The sequence below is a fragment of the Aulonocara stuartgranti genome (genome assembly GCF_965226115.1).
Source record: "Aulonocara stuartgranti genome assembly, chromosome: 2".
Lineage (NCBI taxonomy): Eukaryota > Metazoa > Chordata > Actinopteri > Cichliformes > Cichlidae > Aulonocara > Aulonocara stuartgranti.
The window spans coordinates 37623230-37646491 of NC_138940.1; the positions used below are offsets into that span (position 1 = coordinate 37623230).

At 38.6% G+C, this 23262-nt stretch overlaps 1 protein-coding gene across 6 annotated transcripts in view; it reads right to left on the reverse strand.

Annotated features, from left to right (window-relative positions):
* Positions 1-23262, reverse strand: part of diaph2 (diaphanous-related formin 2) — a 375689-nt gene that overhangs the window by 239819 nt on the left and 112608 nt on the right. For all 6 annotated transcript variants that reach the window (XM_082548121.1, XM_082548120.1, XM_082548122.1 and 3 more), the window contains 10 exons: positions 18757-18831; positions 18590-18659; positions 17709-17845; positions 14787-14895; positions 12095-12205; positions 10691-10803; positions 7804-7920; positions 3652-3770; positions 2260-2324; positions 1376-1480 (listed from right to left, as the gene is read on the reverse strand). In XM_082548121.1, the coding sequence (XP_082404247.1) occupies positions 1376-1480; positions 2260-2324; positions 3652-3770; positions 7804-7920; positions 10691-10803; positions 12095-12205; positions 14787-14895; positions 17709-17845; positions 18590-18659; positions 18757-18831 (1021 nt within the window). The remainder of the gene's footprint in view (positions 1-1375; positions 1481-2259; positions 2325-3651; positions 3771-7803; positions 7921-10690; positions 10804-12094; positions 12206-14786; positions 14896-17708; positions 17846-18589; positions 18660-18756; positions 18832-23262) is intronic.

Sequence of the window (23262 nt, forward strand, 5' to 3'; positions counted from 1 at the left end):
GGACCATTAGGACAGGTACTTATGACCCTTTCCTCACTGATGAGCAGCAACAATTGCTTATTCTGAGATCACTGCTGATATCTTTCCTCCTTTGCATTGTATTAGCCCACACCTGTACCATCCAGATGTGCAAATTGTCACGAATTGCTTTTAAAGAGGTGCTCACACACGATCAGTTAATCAAGTGCATTTGATTAGCAGTACCTGACTGCTACTTAAACTCTTAATTCCCAGAACTAGAAGGGTGCACTTGGTTTTTCACACATTGCTTCTGTTATATTTGGCTAAAGTTTGTATTGTAATGTATTGTTGTTCATCTGAGCTTGAACTAAAATGATTTTAGAACTTACTAAGGATGTTAAAAGTTAATTATAAATATGTAAAACTCATTCTTTTTATCAGGGCTGTGCACCTGCACACACACCTACATTTCTATTAAACGGTTAGATGTAATGCGTTGCCTTTGTTATGGCTCAATTTGACACCTCAGAGGTTACAAGTGCAGGTAAGAAGTGGCGACACACCCTGTAGGCGTATGAAGCACAGAAGTGAGATCTACACACAAACTGAATCCGAAGGAGAAAACGGCTACATAACTTTGGCTATGAAACCAGCTGAAGTTCATTCTGCACAACAGTATTTTTTGTAGACTGACGTGAGATCTGAAAGGTTCTGAGCTGTGAAAGTGATTCCTGGACCACATATGCAGTTTATCAGTTGGTAAGTACCAACATAAGCCACGAGATATGAATGTTTGAAAGAAAAAGCAACCTCTGGTACGGATGTAGCTATACCATCTTTCAATGCTGGTTTATATTAAATTCCCTAAGCAGGGAGGCAAACTGCCTTTTTGTCCCAAGGTAGTACTAAAGTGTTTGAAATTGGGTTAAGGGGGAAATAGCAGTCATTTTCTGCATTCAAAATGGAAGATTTTGCCTGGGAAGAAATGATGTGGAGGCCAAGAAAAAGAAATGCAATCGATGTCTGTGATGATAGAATTTCATAGGAAAAGCTTCAATAGAGCAATTCGTCCATATAAAGAAATACAACTTAAGAAGGAGATTGACCCCTTATTAAATCAAATGTTCTTGCATGGGTGATAACTCCCACTTACAGTAGCTTTGCATCTGTAAGTGGGGTGGAAAGGTATCCGGATAAAAACAAAACTTTCTTTTAGTGGCGCCATTACTTTTCTGTGCTACGATTTTAGGACAAACACATTTATTTGCACATTCTTAGTCTTTCATTTTAAAAACAGAAAAGTTTTGGACAACCGAGCTTCACCTATCTTTGTTTTCTTGTTTTTTGGGGAAAGATACACTATAAAGATCTCTGGGGAATGCAACATTGTTCTGTAGAGTAAAAATGGATTTACCTGGGACTCCAGGGCTTGGATCTTCCCCTCCAACTCTTTGATTTTTTCTTCCTTCTTTTGAGACTCGGCTTGGGCCTCCTGCCGTGCACTGAACTCTTCATCAAACTGCAACAAGAAATACTAAGATGTCTATGTGCAGAACACATATACAAAGATGTAAACACACGGGCACAGAGGTTGGTGAGCAGCAGGGTGTCTCCAGAGATTGGCCACAGGGCATGTCAACAGACACCAAAACACGCCACCTTACACTCTCTGGACAATTTCTGTTCATAGGTCCCGTGTCCCCAGAGCCCTGTTGTCCTCTGTCTTTGGTTCAGGCTTGGCTTTCATGTATCCTGATGGTTCTAACCTTTGCAGAAACTATGCCGTGTCGTTACAATGATTTCACTGTCCCAGTAGGGTGCCCGGTACAATGGTGGGGTATGATTCTTAAGGAAAAAACATTCCCAGGACCCCCACTGGGGTGTTGTCAGCCCGTGATAATGTTTCTCCATAAAACACAATTTATTACTAAAAGTACGACGCTGAAAGAAAGGTTTTGAATTTTATTTCTCTCCAAAAATACAAACCATCAATCAAGCCAGTAATTTAAAATACAACTAATTTAAAATACAGTAAGAGGCCCATAAAGCATCAGCTTAAAAACATGTATCAGAGTCTGCATATAACTTAACTCTACCCTGGCCCTGTGCACAAATAAGTATACATCAGAACATCTGCATTGATTCTTGTAATGCTGATACGGATCATGTACCGTCACAGCCAGGTATTGATCAGGGCATGGAAAATCAATAGCTTGTCTGGGAGCTCGGAGGAAGAAAAAACTTTCCTGATGGGAGCTGACCAACCGAGGGGCGCTGCTGGAGTGATTAATGTCTCACCTTTTTGGAGAACTCTGTTGCCTTCTGCTCACTCTCTTCAACTTTGGCTTTATCCACAAGCTGATCTGCAAGAGAAGTTGGCCATGGTCAAAAGATAATTCAAATGCATCTGTGGGTGTGCCTTACAGGCTCCTGAGATTTACAGTCGCATATTGTTTTAAAAGTACATAAAAGCTGGGGATTGTTTTTTCTTTGTTTTTTTAAATCTTGGAACAACTGTTAGGTCTGGGAGATCGCATCAATCACTGAATTTTTAATTTCATTTCATTTAATGTAGCATTATCAGCCAGCGATAACATAATATTATTTTTTTTAGATTTCATTAAAATTGTATTAACATTTAAGCACCTTGTGCAACTCTTGGTTCTGATTAGCAAATGTACTTATCTCTCACCCCTTCATCTATTCCACTTCTTTATTAACATCAGTGTTTTATTGTAACAAGAACACCACCACCGACTGTTAGCTATCTGTTGCCTAAGGGTATGTGCCTTGAAACAAAAAGAAAGAAATCAGAGTATATAAATATGGATCAAATCAGACGTCTCTATCTTTTATTTTATTTTGTTAGCTTTGCCTTTACAAATCCCACATTTTACATCTGCCCTGTAGGTAGCAAAAGTGCAAATTCTAGGCGTTAATTATTTGCTAAATCACATATTTAGCTACACTTTTTTCATTTAGACAATGAAAAACCTGTGGTGAATGTGGATAAAAACACAAGTGAATAGACACCTTTCAAAAACTAAATGAAGATGTGAAAAGAAAAACAGATTTTTTGTTTCTTTTTAAAATTACTTGATTAAATCCAAGTGAACTGAGAAGGAAAAAAAACGTCTTTAATACTGCACCGATCCTCTGTGCATAGGTTTAGAAACTTTTAATGACCCTTTGTTGGCAAGTTGCAGAACTGTTGGTGACACAACTGAGAGACACATGGTGGTGTTATTTATTTCTCTGTTTAAAAAGATACCCATTAGTAACACAGTGCAAATAGATGTTTTCACTGGAAGACTACAAGCAAGATTTTTTTAAAGTCTAACAGGGCTTTTTCTTCCTGAATTAACTGGATTCAGTTAACTAATAATTAAATGACCCTCTTATCTTATGACAAGTCACTGGAGATGTTAGACGAAGGCTCTGGGAGAATAATGAATATAACTCCTAATATAACTCCTGAAGCACAGGATCTAAAAAAAGTCACCTTTACTTAAGGTACTTGTTTTACCTTAAGCAAAGGTGACTTTTTATTCACATATTAACATTTAGATTTTGTTTGTCAACACACATCATATCATAACAGGCACAGTTCAAACCACTGCATCGCTGTGCCGTCTTACAGTATGTGTAATTAGCAAGTAACAAATGATTATGAAACAATTCTCTAGTTACCAATCATGTGGGTGAAGTCCACATCCAATCTTTTATTATAGACAAACTCCGGGTCCATCCCGCTGCGATGGAGGACCACCTGAGACACACACTCTTCTATCACCTTGTAGTACTGAGGCCTGAAGAGTCACGAAACACAGTAGAACAATTAGACAAACCACAGAAAGATATGAGTGACGCAAACTCCACAAGGCTAATTAACCACAAATGAGTCTGTTATCCAACCCAGAGGTCACAAAATGCCATGTCAAAAAGGGTGCTGCTGGACAAAATAGGCACCCTATTAAATTTGATCAACCCTTACATGGAATTAGCAGATTAATGGGTACACAGAACCCAAGTATGTGTTAGCCTTTCAATTTCAAGGTGACTGACAGTAGCCGAGGCCATGCTTGCCCTCTTGCATAATTTGCAATCATCTTTGCCAATTAGAGAAACCATAAAAACTGAAATGTAAATCTAATCAGTGTAATGTGAGTAATTGAAAGCACAATGAATAGAAAAACATGTCAGCCAGTTAGGAGTGTGACAGAGTGCTTGGTGTTTTCAAGAAGGTTGTGCGAATCGGCCCGAGAGTCCGACTCTAGCACACAGGCTGGTATGTGACCTTTTCTCTGTACCATTATCAGCTTTAATTGCAAGTGACATTTAGCAAATACAATGGCAGTTTAAGCAAGAGATAATTATTTTCTAAGCAAGACATTGACCAGAAAACCATTAAATGTGAAAAACTGACACTTAATGATGTTCATCAAATTAAACCTAAATTATGGATTTTTTCAATTATTTTAAATATAAATGAATAAATACAAAGTATCCTTTTTACAGGTGCACACAGATAGGACCGACTAATCCTGTCAATGCTATTTATTTATTTTTTATTGGGCAATAACGGTTATTATACAATTAATTGGTGGAATATAGCATTATCAATTGGACAAACAGGATAAACAACCCAGTGGTTCAATAATTACATGAACTCCTTTCATCTCTTTTAAATAAACATATTTTTAGTGGGTGCAGTGAGCAAAAGCTATGTCCCTCTGTTAAAAGGAACAATTACATGGTACACCAGTCCAGAGAGGCTTTCACTGGCAAATAATACTAATTTCATGTAGATTAATTCTATTGTTATTTAGAAAATATTTTATTCCATTTTTGATCTAAACAAGACACTCAAAGTCTGATCAAAGACTGCCCACCTGAATGGCTCTGTACCAGAGCACTACAATGAAAGAGCATTAATGTCACGAAAAATAAATAATTATGTTAGCAGGCAGAACCGTGAATAATGTGTCTGCTGTCAGGTAATTTGTCTGAAAAGATAAAAAAGTACATCATTCAAGTATGTATCTGAGCAAAAAGGAACACACTTTGTTATCAAACATTAAATGCAGAAAACTTTTGTTTTGTTTTTTTCTTCGGGGCTTTAACTCCGCACAAAAATTCAAAGGCTATGTTCTGATGATACCTTGTGGGTGGACAGACCATATCATGTTATGAGCAGGAAAATGAAAAGCCACAAAATTCTGAGCCAAAGCAAATAAGAATAAATCAGCATTTAGGTGCTCTGTTTTGAAAGCATGAAATGCCATACATTAAGCCTGGTGGATTCGCCCACTCATGACTGGAACAAGCGAGTGAAAGCTCACACATCGCCCTGCATGGCTTAAGCACTATGGCACTCGGCTTACAACTGTCACCAATGTACACCACATTATTATCTCAATAAGCCGCCCTATTTTCCCTCCGTCCTCCATCCTCCGCCACCACCAGGCAGATAGGGGCTGGGTGGAGATAACTGCAGACGGAGAGAGTGACCCAGAACTGTCAGGCCCCTCCACAGTGGGCAGGGCTGGGCTCCAGAAGCAAGCATATGTCCCCTGCATCGTTCCCCACCTCTTCTTTTACTTTGGCACCTTCATTTCTTCCAGTGATAGCTTGCAGTTCAGCACAGCCCCAGCCACTTGATCCAGCTCTGCTCCACATAGCCAGTGTAATCCCCATATCACCAGGCTCCAAAAGAGCAGATCTGCTCTATATTTACTGGGTGGGTTTGATGTGCTCCCATTCATTAGGCTTTCAGGAAGAGATTAATTATCAAAAATACACCAAAACCCCAGAGGGGAGAAAAACAACTAGTGTTGTGTTAGAAGGAATTACAGTAGACAGAGCAGCTGCCCATTACAGAAGGTCTTATTATTAGAAGACTAATTATAATATTTAATGAACGCTCATTTAATGTTATTATTTGAAAGGAGAATTAAGGAGCCAAGTGTAGCGGTAATTCAAATTAATACAATGACAAAGAAATGTAATGTCTTACTTTGTACAGAAAAATACAACTACAAGTTTATTCATGTGAAAGCTACCTTTAAAAGACTTCCACCAGTAAATAATCCCAGTTAAACCCAACCATTTACTGGCCTCCCACTTTGTTTTAGCTTCATGTTGTGGAAATGGTATAGCCACACATTTTAACCACAACCCTAAAAGCTGATAACTCTTAGGGCAAAGGCCAAAAAATAGCCGATAGTATCTATTGGAAATAGCTGCATGCAGTGTAACACTGTGTCCTCCATCATCCTAAGTGCACAGCAGTGATGTACGAGGAATAAAAAGGCCTCAGTCATAATGCATTTCGGGTGATAATGTTTGGGTATGAGATTTTCCTTGCTTTTGTTATGCAAGCTCAAGAAGAAAGAAATATTCCAAAACATATCTTTAAAAAGGCCGTCCGATTTTTACGAGTTTTGGTACTGATCTCTCTTTACTGCTGGCTTACACTGTGGGCACTCGAGCTGAGGTGGACATAGTGATACTGGATGGTTAATGCGAATTCTATTTCTCACTTCCTCCGAATAGATGAGGAATACATAATTCATAACTCGAGGGGAACAGCAACTTGTCTATGGTAAATTCATCGTCCTCCTCACAGCTTTCCTTCATCTTTGAACTCTCTTTTTTAAGTCTTATTTCTGCAAAAAGATCTGACACAGCAGCGAAATCACCAGAATCACTCTATTTAGAAGAGTGTCGACCTTCCCGGCTACTGATATTTTTCCTCTTCAAAGGTAAAATAAAAAGCAACCCCCACAGGTTAAAATCAATTAAATTAAAACTACCGCCTCTGCTAACCAGTTAAGTTGCAGTTTACAACCATACCTGTATAGATTTATAATTTATGTAGTGAAGACTTTGAAGAAATATAATACAAGGGCAATGTTAAGAATTTAGCAACCTGCCAAGAATGAAATATCTATGGTGTTGAAAATGTTCCCTCATTTTCCACATTATGTCAAAGTGAAGTCGACTTTGGACCTTTTGGATAGAAAATGTCACCGCTTCGTCACTTTATCCCATTCTACATTCATGTAAAACTTAATGTACAGTAAGTTGGCGTTTGATTTCCTGGGTTAGAGCTGTCTTAGATTTCATAAAATTAGGCCCAGCTGTTCCTGAGGAATCAACACTGACATGAATTGGACGAAATGATATCAGACCTTTACCTCCACCCCCCAAAATCTAATCAGTACTTGCTTGAGTTCAAGTGAATCTCAGCACCAAATTTAAAAAAATGCAGACAACCTGGAAACTAAATCTGTTTGTCCACTGAGGTTGCAATTATGGAGGCATTACTTTATCCCTGCAGTACTCTGATCAGTGTTTTCTTTTCTTTCTTTCTTTTTTTTACTTTGGAGTTCACAATAAAGGAGATTAATAAAAAATAGCTACAAGCTATTTTTAAAGCTTTTCTCCCCTTTCAGAATGTAACTACAGTGTACACGTGCACATGTTTTGTAACTTAATGCTATTTTACTTTTGGACCCAGTTGAGCAGCTGCTTTTCACATATTTCATATCTGCTAATTCGTGCTCAGTAACAGGGATGTTAACAAAATTAAACAAAAAAAGCCTTATTATTTGTCAGATTATTGACAAATAACCAGGCAGAAAGCACCAGCATCATAAACATGATGATTGAAAACACCAGCTCCTTAACTAGCCTCCACCTGTCAGTCAAAGCAACCAAGTCCCTAATGTCAAACCTTAAAATTTATGCTTTTTGTAGCACTTTTTATGGGGAAAAAGTAAAGGAAAAACTACACCAAACTTACAGAGTGGTAGGTAAAAAAACACAAACACAACTTACCTGATGTAATAGTCATTTCTGATGAGCAATAGGTGCTGAAGGATTGACAGGAAGTAGGTCTCTGAGGCAGTGTCTTTCACCATATTGGACAGGAGATGGTACACCTCATTCATATCAGTGCAAGAGTAAGGTTAAGGACAAGCAACTTTAGTTATTGACATGTTATTGCAGATATGGCTAACTTCTTTGGAAACCCCCCCCCCAACCTGAACTTATTCAGGATCATTCAACTGCAATAAACATTTAGATTTTCATTACTTCTTACTCCTTCTCATTATAGTTATTTATCTCTGCCAGCTTTTCTTACAAGGACTCTGTGCGCAGAAGCAAACAGAGATGCGATTCCTCTTATCCGTCCTCTCGAGAGAGAGAGCTAAAGCAGTGTAAACAGCTAACTTGTGGAAAGGGATCAGGAATGAAAAATGCTCCCCTCTGGTATCCCTTTTATTCCAGACTTTTCAAGAGATGGAAAATTAATAAGAGAAAAACTGGCTTGAATTTTTAAGCTAAGAATGATGAGCATCAGATTATTCGTAGGGCAAAAGTACAGTTGAGTCTCAAAACTGAAATTGAAACTGACATGTAGGAGGAGTAAAAACTGATCTTATTTGATTTCCAAAAGTTACTGATTACATCTTATGTTTGCATTTCCCAGGGGGAGGTAGTGATGGCTTTGGCATTGAAAACAGACATAAAACTGAACTAGCCTACATTTTATTCTTCATGTGTAAATATGTAATTGTAAGTGATGAATTAAAAAAAAGTTACTGAGAGAAAAACGTTTCAATTTTGATGTCGTATTTAATGCAGTAAAATATTTGTGCTGTTCTCATAACCTCCTTAAAGCGTAACTCTAACAATTAAATAAATACAGAAAATGAGTGATCTGGAGTCTGTCTGATTTGTTTGCTTGAGAAAAGACGATTTCCCAATGGGCACTCATCTTCTCTGAAAATAAAAAGTGGAATAAGCCTCTCAGAAATGTGCAGAAAAAAAGTAGATTAAGGAGACTGCACTGTCAAGCTTGCAGAGATAAAAACCTGATTGCCATCCTAACACGAAGTGCAGATCTTGACAATGTATGTTAAAATATTTACAAAGAGAAACGCAGTAACTACAAAGCAATCGCGTTAAATTTGCAGCATGTTGGCACCATATGTCGTGATTTCCCTCCATCCTGCTTTCGGTACAGAAAATATCCGTTAAATGAATGTGCAGAAACTGAACTACGATCTTTATATGGCCCGGCTTGCTGTCACCCATACAAAACGATCTGCACGCACTGCAACTGGAGCAGATCAATTCTTTTAAACACCGTTTGACAGTCCGATTAATTGCTATTAATTTCAACAATGTCTGTAATTAAACTCTTATCCCATATCAAATTTTTAGAGAAGCAGGGATGGGAATACAGGCTTCTCTAAAGTATCATTTTGCCTTCCTTGCATTAGTGGAGTTTGAAGCCTGTGAGAATTACCAGGCCTGTGAGATTCAATTATAGCCTCACCACAGCAGCATTTGAGAGGACATGAGAAAGAGCTCACACTGGGAAAGTATCCAACTAGCTTCATCTATCACTAAACTGCAGACATAAACCTAATGTAAAATGCCAATCTATTCATTGGCACCTCCTCTACGCTCACTTTCTTACTCTCTGTCTCTCTTTACACTATCTCTCCAAATAATGAATAAACATGAGTGGCAGTCAAGTGTGATGTAGGCCAGTCTGTGTTGGGGTCAATCAATCACCATTCCACAGATCATTAATATTTATTAGTGGCCTGGAGTCACCTCCTCGGCACCTGGACCTGGGTCGGACACAGAGGAGACAGGCCTTTCAGGTTAATATTCATGAAACTGCTGCAAGACACATATACAGTCTTCAGGTAACAGAGGTACTACCTGTCTGTACATATATAAGAATGTGTCCGCATGCAGGCAAAGAGACAAAGGGTAGCCCTGGGCATTGAGATTATGCTCATACCTAACAGATCAATACCAAATTGTCCTTCGAAACAAACATTGGACCTTCTCATTTGTGAACCTGCTCAAGCACATCATTAATCTCGGCGCACTTTTTCCCCCTATATCGTCTCTCCACATACACACACATTACCTCCTCCCCTAACCTACATGTGTCAACAGCAGCTGTCACTCACAGTAGCACTTTGTGCATGTACTAGGACTGTGGGATTTGGTGGAAGAAAAAGGCTGTGGGAATGAACATCTGCATAACAATGTCAGCTATTCATACATAGCCTTAGAGAAGATTTGTGAATTATTAAAAGGTTCTTGTCTGGGGTGCTTGAAGAAGTTTCCAACTTGGGACTAAATTACATATCACCTTATTAACTTCTACTGTGAGTGTTTGGAGTTAAATGGACATCCACAGAGAGCTAGAGGTCAAAATTCACCTTTCTAAATTGGAGCAGGGAAACGAGAGCAGACTGTTACTTAAACAGAAAAAAATATGATATGTTACCATTTAGGACAATATCACTTCATGGGAAATTTTAATTGTCTACTGTAAATGTTAAATGGTAAGAAAGGGAAAGAGTATTCCTATTCGATATCTCCCTCAGGAGTCTTACTAGAGTCCGACCAACGATAACAGACAAAAGACAAAAAGTGAAGTGAAGAGGAGAAGAGAAGAGCTAATAAAAAAAAGAGAGGTTGGAGGTTAAGATTACGAGGTTATTTACCTAGTATACCTGGCCAGAGATGAAGCTGGATAATGTGCTCAAGCTCCTCGAATCCTTCTCTAATGAACAAAGCCATGAGGGGGCTTCAGCCTATGAAGCTTAACCAAACCCACGATATACACTCATCTCTCACTGCTAGTTCTGCAGAATCTGTATATTCTCACAGAGGGAGGACAAAAGGATATTCCATCTCTGCGCGGATGTCATCCAGGCGATGTGAGAGTTCGATCGAGTCCTCCTCCTTGTTCTCATTGAACACCCTCAGCTGGATGTCCAGCTCTTCTGTCTCTTTTAGCTCCTGCAGTGAGTTAGACATACAGTATATAGTTTAGATTAAGTTTTACCAAAGGTCATCCTGTACTGCAGATTATTATGTTGCAGACGCATTAGCATGTATGGGTTTGTGAAAATTTTACTTTTCAATTTTCACAGGCTTCCACTTTATGGTATTTATAACTTAATTTATTCTAAAAAAAAATAATAATAATAAGAGAAAAAAAACTAACACCAAAATTTCATCTCCCTCTTCCAGGTGTACAGAAAACTGGGAACTGAGATGCTGTGAACTCTCACTAAGTATTCCAGACAGTACCAATTCCTGCACACCTGTTCCAGCCACAAGGGGCTACAGAGGTGCTCTTTACAAGTTCTCTATGAATCACTGGCAGTGGAATTTACAGATGGAGACAGGGCCAAATGTAACCCAATTTCTGCAGGTATCAATCACCCTGCACCGTTTTTTGGGCGCACCATCTGTCTTCAGCAAGCAACGCTGGTTCGGAGGGAGGTGCACAATGGCACAAAAAAAAGGAGGGAAGGAGAAGAGGAGGAGAGCCAAATACATGCATCAAGGACTATAAGAACAAAACAAATTGTTCTTTCTTTTTCAGTGGACTAGTTCTCTGCCAACAGCAACACTGACTCCTGAGCATAACTCATAATTAGACGAAAGAGTGTCAGTTTGAATGTCGGCATTAAAAGCGGTAAACGTGGCATTCATGAATGGCTGTACACTGAGCCTCTTTCATATCAGGGGGCAGAATTGAAGATAATTAAAGTAATGACAGTAATAATCAACAGGCACAGCTGGGATGACTTATTAACAACTGGCTTTGTGACATCTTCACCCCACTTGTGACAAATGAGAGTTTGAATGATGTGTTGGAGCTCGTTTGCCTTTCGGCTCATGCGAAGATGCGTAAGGTTGCCGATAATGATGCCTGCGTGATGAGGTGCTAGCAGTGCATAATACTTGGCACAAGCTTCTACTACTACTAATTAAATGAAAACAATAAAATGTATCCCTCTAGTATGTGTGTAATGAAAATAACTCAGTTTAACATCTCAATAATTTGGTTTGAATGCCTGAATGCTGCCTGACCACAATTACATAAAACATTCACATCCCAATTATTTGGAAGTTTAAAGTGCACGAAAAGCTATTTGGGTTGTGATGAAAAGGAAATCTTGCTTTCAGTAATTATAATAAGAGAGAGCTAAGTTGTCGTGGGAGGATTGGCAATAACGATGCAAAATTATGTTTATGACACGCATGTAAACAATGTGTTCTCTGGAGATTGCTAACTCACAGGAAGGATCTTCTTTAGGCCGCATCTTAAAAACTCGTTGCGCAAATGTATCCTGAAGTCCAGGTCGTCAGGGGAGGTGACCAGGGCATTGATCAGCTGCATGCAGGCAACCTGTGGAGCAGACAAAACAACGAAAACAAAACAAAATCAAGAGAAAAACTCAGGAGAAACTAAATATTTTACCTAAAAAAAAGTGTCATCATCAGATATGTAACTCAACTCTAAGATGCATGTTTAGTCTAAGCAGCGTAACTGCAATTTGAGGTGAATATTTGCACCTTAATATTTCCTTTCAAACTGCAAAATCACAGAAAAAGCACCGCGAGGATGAGGCGAGGGAAGTAAAGAGAGACAAGTCAAATGGAAAATTGCAGAAAGTAGAAAATACAACCCTGGTATGTCTATTGACTATATGTGCATTATTAATGGATTTATTGGTAAGGAGAAATCCTCAAAGTGAGTGGTGGTGCGTGTGTGTGTGCTAGGTAGGTGGATGAGGCTGCTTGGGTAACGAGGAAATTACTGATGAATTATAATGACCTGTAACGTGTTTCAGGGGAGGAAGTCGTGAATAAGATAGTTTCCCTTAGACAGACAATCGATAGCAGGCTAAAGGATTCCCACAGACAATCTAAAAACACTGCCTCCTGAAACCTTGACCCTGTGCTGTCGGTATGTATGCATTAATAACAGCAATCGGAACAATTCTGAGTCTGTGTGGTTTCCTGTGTAAGCTTTATGATTTTTCAAGGTTAAAAAAACGCTATTTGGGTAAAAAGTTTTACCAAAATCAGTTTAAGGTTTATTTCCATAAAGACCAACATTCAGTCCTGAATCAACTTTTTCCAACCTTAATACGACCTGAACACGCTTTTTATTTTCTACTCAGTGAAACAAAAGTGAAAATAACGCCACGAACCTTTGATTTTTCTGTTACTGCAGCGCTCGTAGGAGCATTACCAAATGCATTCATATTCTCTTGAAAAGTATACGTTTGTTGTAGTAAAGGATGCACTGCAGCTGACTATGTGCCACTACTGCCAGGAACCGGAGTGATGACAGACTTCTCCGTGTTTGAGAAAAGCTTGAGAGCCTCAAACTGAGAACTGTGCACTGAAACCTGACATTTTACTGTATCCACCAGAGGCCAGACACATAAAAGAAACTCCACCAAACCTTCACAGAATTTATGTGAGTGAAGAAAGTCATGGAGCTCATGAAAAATTCTTTCTCTTCTGCTGCATACAGATAGATACTTACATCAATCACCTCAAACATACCTCAGTCATGTATTGTGGAGTGGGAAGCAGTTGGGGGTAAGGGCATTATGTGCGTTACGTTTAGAGAGCTGCAGTGCTGCCAAAAGGGGGTTCCAAACATCGTAATTAAAAGTGGCACTGCCAGGACGGTTTTAAAGCTGAAAGTCAGAGTTCTTCTCATGCTCGGCAGACAAATATACCCCGAACTGGGGTAAAACGCATTTTAATCACATTAGCGAGGTCTAGTTCTGGAGCCCATTCCAGGTTTTGGATAAAAAGTCTATTAATTTCCTCCGAACCCCCTGCATCAGCAAAGCATTTTAATTTACTTCACAATTACCAGCTTCATTTCATTAACGGCAAAATTTAACGGAAAAACAACAGTCTCCTAATAAAAGAATATCTACTTTCTCTTCTACCACCCGCCTCATCAGTTTCCTTCATGACTTTTCCTTCAAGACTTCTCAATCCCTGCAGCTAAAGTAATTTCTTAAGCAATTTCCTCCTTTTGGCTTCGCAAATACACGTTTTAAGGGGTGTTGTTATTGCTATTACAAAGTTTTCTTGTTGCTGAAGAATACTCGTGAAGTATCTGTAAAATGGAGAATTTAAATGAAGCAGCAAAAGGAATAAAAAAGAAAGACGGGAGAAAAATATAAATTAGAGATTCGACATCCTTTTTATTATTATTTTGTGATGTTTTCAAAATGAATGTGGAAATCAGCAGCGGTGAAGGAGGAGTTTGAGTAGAGCTTCTCAGCGTAATAGTTGTAGAATCAAATTGCACCTGGTTGTGGAGGTGTGTCAGTGTAACTACTAAGTTTGTGTCAATGTAACTACTAAGTTTGTGTCAATGTAACTACTAAGTTTGTGTCAGTGTAACTACTAAGTTTGTGTCAGTGTAACTACTAAGTTTGTGTCAGTGTAACTACTAAGTTTGTGTCAATGTAACTACTAAGTTTGTGTCAATGTAACTACTAAGTTTGTGTCAGTGTAACTACTAAGTTTGTGTCAATGTAACTACTAAGTTTGTGTCAGTGTAACTACTAAGTTTGTGTCAATGTAACTACTAAGTTTGTGTCAGTGTAACTACTAATTTTGTGTCAGTGTAACTACTAAGTTTGTGTCAATGTAACTACTAAGTTTGTGTCAATGTAACTACTAAGTTTGTGTCAGTGTAACTACTAAGTTTGTGTCAATGTAACTACTAAGTTTGTGTCAGTGTAACTACTAAGTTTGTGTCAATGTAACTACTAAGTTTGGAAGCACGAATGCAAACCTAGTGCAGCGTGTTACAGAACAACAGTGTTCTGGTTATTGTAGTTACCATTAAAACACGAAGGTCACTTTTATCCACCAAAGGTAATAAAAGGGGAATGATGAATGCATGCTGTGTGTGTGTGAATGCTTATGTGAGTGGACTTGTGTGTAACCTGGAGCTGCTGGGCCTCATGGTTCTCCAGTCCTTCCACAATTGGAGCAAATCTCTCTTTATTGTTCCTTTCTGCAGCAATTGTCATAGCAGCCAGAATCTTATCCAAGCTGGTAGAAAACAGAGAACGGGCAAACACAAAAGTCAACAAACACTTTTATCACATCGCTACCAGGACATTTACTCACAGTTTTCACCTCAGGCATCATGTATCTTATTTTCCCTTGTGTGTTGGCATGAACATTTACTCAGCCCATCTTTGGTCAATCTGACAAATTCTACCGCTTTCAATCCCTTTGTATACAATTTAGTCCTTTATTGTTGCAGTGTCCAATTTTAACTGTTACTAAGGCGATGGCAGACAAAAACAGGGTTTTCCTGCAAATGTGTTTAGTCGTCAAAGCAGCTGTGGAATCGTGTATTTGGCTGAACGAGATGGGGTCCAAATTATTGCAGGGAGAGCCAGACTAGTGCTCAAACACTCAAATACACCTATTGAGAAGGTAAGCAAATTAGAGCACTTGCAAAGGCTCAAGGCAGCTCAACTAAATAGAGTGTTGGACAATTTTAGCCTCTAAATTCTGAATAAAGTAAGCTGCACATAACCACACCCACACAAACAGGGCTGCAATAAGAGTAAATTCATGTCTTATGAGCGGTTACATGAAGAGTTATTCACAACATGTGTACCCAATAATTGGCAGCGAGTGGCCCCTGTCACTGCAGAGCCATCGTTGCCATGGCATGCAGAGCTCAGCCTACTGTCATGGAAGTCAGGGAATAAATGCTATAGTATTAGCATTGTAAGTAAACAGTCACACTATACAAATGAATGCATGTTTATGTATGTACACACATGTGCCAAATAAACTTGCAATTTTGACTTTTCTTAATTTGGAATAACCAGAAGGAAATCTGTGAGTGAGGAAGACCATGTGCTTGACCGACGAGACTGTATGTGCAGACTGAGCCTGACAAACAGATAAATAGAAGGATGATTCTTTGTGATAGAGGTTACAAAGTCAGACAAACGCGGGGAGCTGCATACTGAATAACTTTAAAGCCAGTTCAGACGACGCTTCAAAACAGGCAAGATAGATCTGCTTAACTCGCTGTGTTCCCTTTTGATGCTGTCAGCTAAAGTGGGTGTTGAACATGAGCCAGCGTCACAATGTCGGTTGAGGAGGAAGTTTCTGAGCTAAAAAAGTGACACCTCAGCTCTTTTGGCTGTCATTTCTACAAGATACGGGCATTTTAATGCAAGGCTATGATCACGGCGACGATCTTCATGTTTACTTCAACATTTTCTTGAATGCTTTGACTGACACGGATGAGACAGACAGAGAGAGGGAGGTCTGTCCTATCTATATAGCCAGTATCTGCTTAAAATAGTAGTTGTGTATGAGTGCGTATGCATGCAGTCTCTGTGTAAAGAAGGGACTGAAGAGAACATGGATCTATCTGAAAAATCATTATTATATAAAATCAAGCTCGCTCTGGGAATGATGTGCATTGCTAAAATGTTCAGTCAAACTAATTGTGACTGATTGTCTGTATTTTGACTATGTGAAACTCAGTACCCCAGTACTGCTAATAGTGATAACCTGCTAATATAGAGGGCAGCTCTGCTACTCATTCTAGCCTTGACAATGTAAAGACCTAAATGTAATCCCTTGTTACTCTAATTACTAGAATTAATGATGGTAGGATTCATTAACCGTGCCCCCCCAATCCCTAAAGTGTCCAGGTTTGCACATCCTGGCTCAGGAGGACTGTTTACTAGAAAAATGGGAGAGTAGTCATTATTGTCTTAGTGTTCTGACCCATGCCTCACCTTTCATGACAAAACAAAATGTCTCACATCTATTTGCTATTTATAGAAGTAAAAATGTTCTTTTTTATTACAAACAGTACATATAGTTATAATTATTTCTTGTCTGACAATTAAATTATAGTAAACACATGTTTAAGTGGCATCTTTAGAAGCTGATACAGGGCAAAAAATCTAAACAAAGAAAATTAAGAAATAAGAAAAATTACCTGGATTAAAAACAAAAACATATGCAGTCATAACTGAGGCCTATCTGAGTTGTCAGAGATAGCAGACACATTCCTGAACTCAGCTTCTCCAACAGAATTTGTGGGTTTGTTTGTTTCCAGCACTGCATACAGACTGACTTTGAAGTGCCATTGTTATTCTAGTCTGGCCCTCTGGGAAACAATAAAAAACACTCCCCTAAATCCAATTTATACGCTGTCAGCCTGGTTGTGTCTGCAGCAAGCTACACTGAGAAGTTCACCACATTAAACAGACTAAACTGCATCATCTGAGCATGTGATCCAAGAGATTTCTACACCGACTAAGGTCACCTGTAAATGCAGTGGCAACTCATAGCGGGTAAACACACAAGCATGGGGTGCAATCTCTGTATGACTACATGCCACCCAGTGAGAGAAGATTGAAGCGACAGTAATATTATAGGGATGTCCTGCACTCTTCCCTCTATTTCAGAAACAGGGATTTGTATACACAAAGCAGTGATGGGTCATGTCTTTCATTGTTTTTCTTTGTTTTTCCATCAGTCAATCATTTATTTCTATATCAGCTGCAATTTATTGAAAAATATATAGAAAACCTGAGAAATATGTGATCCTATCAACACTTAAAATCCCCATAGGAGATAGGATAGGCAAAAGTACGGTAGCAACTTCAAAGGTCAATTCATCCACATGACCCAAAGTAAAGACCACAAATAAGAATTTTATTCAAATTAAACCTTATTTAAAATCTTTAAACCTGCAAAAAACCAAAGCTCCCAATTTAACGCACTGAGACAGAACTTATTGTGTCTGCAGACATCTGTGGTTGGACTTTGATAGACTACCTACGCATGTGAACGTGATGTCTCTGAATGGAACTTACATGTTTTCCTCTCCGATGATGCAGCAAGCGGAGAGGATTTTGACAATCTCTGTCATCATGCTGGTCTGTTTGGGGTCAATCGCTCGAGCCAACAACGACAAACTCCGCTCATCTCCCAAGATCCTTTGCAGTCCATACTACGGGCACAAAAGAAGACAGGAGAGGATATAGAAAAAAGTCCACTGGGTATAAATTAATGAGAACATTAGCATTCATAGAGAACTTTCACTTCAAGTAAAAAACTGAAAAAAAATCTCCAATCTACGTAAGTTATAGTTGGCCTTAATTTTCTTATAAGGAGGGACAACGAGGCCGAGGGAGAAAATAGAGAGGATGATGAATTAATTTAATTCAGGACAGGACTATAGGGACAAATACTTATAGTCTCATGTACCTTGTAGTCTCCCCACAACTGAAAGAATGGGTAGAGATGACCACATGTGGGGATTAACTCTAAGAGAAGCAATATCAACAGTTCATCTATGCTTGAAATGTGTGCCACTTTTGAGAAATGAGCCAGACTACCCAAAAAAGGATAATTAAAAGATCTGAGACTGTGGGCTTGAAATGGTAAAATTAGCTTTACGCTCCCATTATCCCAGGCTTGTCGGAGTTCAGATTCAAATAAGGTTTGGAATCTTGGCCTCTTGAGATATTTATAAAATGTTTAATGTAAGTGAGCTAAGAGTTTGCTCTCTCGTGCTTTTTATTTTTTTGTAAAATAAATTCACTGTTCAGCTGGTGAACATTTCAGGCCTGTGTACTCGCTTAGATTTTTCCGTTTGCGTCAGAGTAATATCACTTCATACCGACACGAAAAGAGATTTTTATGTGGGTGATCAGTTGTGTGGATGGCCTTATGTCTGTTGAATCATACAGACCTTATTGTTCATGAAAGCCTTCAAACACTGGATAAGTTTATGCTGGTTGCGTTTATCAATGGGCTCTTGCCTGAAAAAAGAAAAAGAAAAGACAGATTTTATGTATTGCGATTGAATGAAAAGCACATTGTGCAAAAACTCAACAACAAATATATGAGGTGACTCACTGTTTCTTGTCCAGCAGCTTCTCCAGTGCCTCCAGAAGAAGTCCGAGACCCTCATGGCCAAAGTTATTAACCCAACTGTAAATAAAACACATAGACAAAAAAAACTGGTCACACGATACTCGTTCTAAATTGTTATTGCCATGCTGGTTTGCTGTCAGCCACGCTGATTCACAGAAAGAAGCAAGCACAAACAACAATATTGCATTAACCTCAGAGGAAATGAGTCACTCAGAGTAATATCAGAGGTTTAACACTTAACTCGATAAATTGACTGTTGCAGTGATTTTTAATTCCTAACAGAAAGTGCTGCAAATCAAAAACCCTCCTGCCCTCTCTCTGACACTGAATACAGTCTGAATCAGTTTACATTTAAACTATACCCATTTACAAGCAAATGAACACCCATCCATCTTAACTAGTGTTCCCATTGCCAAGCAGTTTGTATCCAGCACCACCCCCCCTCTGAGCTACAACGTTACTGTGCCAAAAGATTAAGCAATGCAAGAAGATAACATTGTAATCGATAATGGATCGCGGGAGATAACTGGCTATAAACCTCAGCGTATCAGGAGACAGCAAATGATCCAGTGCAGATGAGCCCGTTTGTCTAAGCCAGCGGAAGAGAGAAGCAGGAGGAGGCTGGGAGGGACTGTGTGGTCACAGCGAGATTATATCATTAGCATTACTTGTTTTTGGGCCTCCAACTGTCAATAATGTAAAATATATGGGGCAATTTTATGACATTAACGGGGCATAAGTCAACGATTTATCCCACCTTTTTGACAATGATTTGAAATAATAATGGTTTCAGTATTAAAGCCATTTGTATTGACTCAGTGAGTCGGAAGAGACCCTCAATTAGGGATGAGATGCATTAGCCTAAGGCAACTAGCAAAGTTGAGGTGAGGTATTTCTTTGATCTGTGACTAAATTAGCACGCACAACAAACCCTACCTACCATTACTCACATTTCATTACCAGACAAGCAGCGCCAGTTTATAAGTTATTAATATTTACTGTGGTATGTAATGATGATCTGTTTTCTTAATAAAAACAAAACACATTATAATGTTTAGAAATGTCTGTTTACCAAGAGCCTTCCAATTTGAATGTTTTTTTCCAGCATGTACTTTGCACATGCTGGAAGCCATAAAAGAAAAGAAAGACCAAATTGGCTCAGTTTACTGCAGAATAACAATGAAGCTGTATGTATATGTGATACAGAGGAGGTAGAAGTTAATGAAAGGCTGCGACAACGCGGAGGGAAAGGAGGCGACATGGCTCAAGAATCACAATTCACTAAGTCCACAGTCTTTGTTTATGCTCCTTAGTAATGATGCTAATGTCAGTCTTCGGAGAGCAGGAAATTGGACCAATATTTGTGAACAGAAATTTGTTCATTACACAGTGTAACTGTAATATGGGATTGTAGGACGCTATGAGACATCTCCGAGAACACTGCAGACAAAAACAAAAAAAATACTATGTCCTCTGCCATAAGGAGGTTTTTACATAATTACAATTTCATGCTTTGCAATCATGTTCGTTATCACAGTAAACAAGGTGTAAATGTGTAATATGACGACTCTGTTTTGCTGTCTGCAGAGCATGATTCCTTCCACCTTCAAAGGAGTGTGTGTTTACACGTTAAGTACATTTTAGCAATGCTACTGTTATTTATAGTGGCTGATTTTTTTTACCTATTAATTTACAAATTAACACTCCGTGCTCGCAATCTAGACAATGTGCTTGTTGAAAGGGTTATGCCACTTCTGTACTTTCAAACTGTGCAACTATAATTCCAATTAAACTATGAGACTGAGTGTTTTGTTTGTTTTGATAGTGTTCGTTCTCTCTTTGCTTTTTTTTTTCAGTTTGAAATGCAAATCATAAACCCCCTTCAGTAAATATATAAATTGTCGTTTATTAAAGGGTAATTCAAAAGGAAGATAAAACTTCATTTTTGATGAAAAAAATGCTTGGATAGGAACATCATCAGGTTTATAGTCGTGTTTTACGAAAAAGAGGAAAAAGGGAGCCTCCTGTTAAATGCACTACATGGACAAAAATATCAGGACGCATGTCTTAATCCTAAGTGTTTCACTCCTATTGCTACAGGTGAATAAAATCAAGCACCTAGCCATGTAGTCTGCCATTTGTCACTCACAAGGTCACTCAGAAAAGTTCAGTGAATTTAAGCATGGCACTATATGTACTCCTCCTAGATATTATTGCAAATCACATCAACTGCATGAAGTTACAGAGCAGATACTGAGGCGAAGAGCACCTGCAGCACAGTTCATAGTGCAAAATAGCTTCTAATGCTCTGCATTTCTTTATATCTTGCTGTCAAATTGAGAATAAGTGCAGCAAACAAACATATAAACGCAGGGACAGCAGAGTTTGGACAATTCTGATAAGTTTGAAAGTCATTAGTTGATGTGGACATCTTCATTCTTCAGCACGGTCTGTAAGCTTTCTTGTGATTTCTTTAAATAGTTTTTGAGGCTTCTTGAAGAACATTCAAAACTCTTCTTTGGATAAGCTTTTAATGTCCTTCTAGTTCTCGTGTAATTTGGTGCACTTTCGTGACGTATCATCACGAAAAACCAAACAAATTCAAAAACAGCTTTATGGGAGAAAACTAGCCTTACTATGAGATTTACAAATGCATTCTTTTAGCAGGCAAGCTGTACTAATTAAAGGAGAATTCAACTTGTAAAATAAGCAAGAGACGTTTGCTGCATGTTTGCCTTTCTGTATGACTGCTGGACTGAATCAGAATAGGCAGAAAAGAAGAGAAACTGCGATTGTCTGTGCCCTAAATTTTTCTTCAAAATGTGCGTCTTGCTGAAGGTTGCAACATAATGCAGTCCCCTAAAGGTTTCTAAGGCACTAAATGTTTTTCAGTCCTCCCTACATCCCAGACTGTCTATCATTTTCTGTCCCCTCACGTATACCCTTAGGTCCTCTACAGGTTGCCTTCCAAATGTCCCCAAAGTTACCACTAAGAAAATGAGAGATGGTACTTTTAGAGTGTTTGTCCTCAGGCTATGAAATGGCCCCTTTCTGTTCATCAGAGAACTTACCTGAATGGACAGCATACTATTACAGCAACTAAAACAAATAACCCTACTTTTCCCACTATGGTGCGGTAATAATAAAGTAATAACAATGATGCCAGCCTCTGTAACAGATCTACATTGTTGTTTTTTAAATACAAAATACTTCCATAGTTAGTAAGCAGAGCAACAAAACGTGTGCTGCGGATGTGGCCATAGGCTCTTGTTTGGTCAAATGTAAAGTACCTTAACGCAGAAACAACATGAGATGAGATCCTTTCCTTATCACTTTCTTCTCCTAATGTGGGAATACATCTAAAAATTTCATTAACTTGGGGGAGAACTTGTTCATCTAATATTGATGGCTATAATCCTCTAGTTAAGTGCCACCAAATTGTGTTACTTTCTGCAATCATGTATATTCCCCAGGCAAAATGAAAAATTCATGGTTGGTCTTAGGGAAGCAATTTCTTATTTTATATTTTGTGGGGTTTTTTTTTGTTTTTTTCTTTTGAAGGGGAGGGGCTCTGCTAGCTTGATGCAATTATGTTGCAGTTATGTTAACTGCGAGAAAATGTATGCAGTGAAATTCTCACAGCTTATCTAACAAACAAGAGTTCAGAATGAACTACATTTTACTAACAAGATGTTTGTTCAATGAAGATTTCAGGTCCATAAAGTCTCAACTAGATTGTAGATTTTTCTCAGCACTGCAGTAAAAAGAGCAGTTATGTTATAACATGTACTAATGTCACGGGTTACATATGTTATATGCATGCAACCAATGTCTATGCCTCTTATATTTGGTTCTGCAGCTTGTTTGAAGTGTAAAATTGTTTCTGTTATTATATTTACTATATTTCATACTAAAAAAGAGTGATTCCTTTACAAATTAATAGTATTTAGATGGAAAGATATGCTGCAACTTATTTTTTAGCCTACACTTTTGTATGTTATTAAAACAAACTCAGAGCAAAGATCATGGAAAAGAGAATAAAGTTTTACAAGTACATCGCCAGGGAAGCGTTACTACATAAAGAGAAGATTACTTGCACATCACCAGCCACACTAAGTGACTCAGCATTGGAAGAAGCAGCGAGAGGGAGACACTGTCCCACCTTGTTTGTCTGATCACTGGTCTTGTGTTTGGATAGACTGTGTGTGTATTGATTTCAGTTTATAGACCAGATTTATTATTTTATCAGAGCTTGGTGAAGGGTTATGTTACTGAAAGCTTCTGTGTCTGTAAAGTATCTTTCATATTACATTACAGGGCCGAGGCATACAACTGTTCCTCCTTGGGACTACTGACCTATTCACCACTACAGAATCGGGACTTAGGGCCAAGGTGCAACACATAGGCCTGAAAAATAAATCTTGAAACCAAGCACCACCAGCGTCTGTTTAGTGATTTGGCATGCCAAACATGGGGGTACATTACACT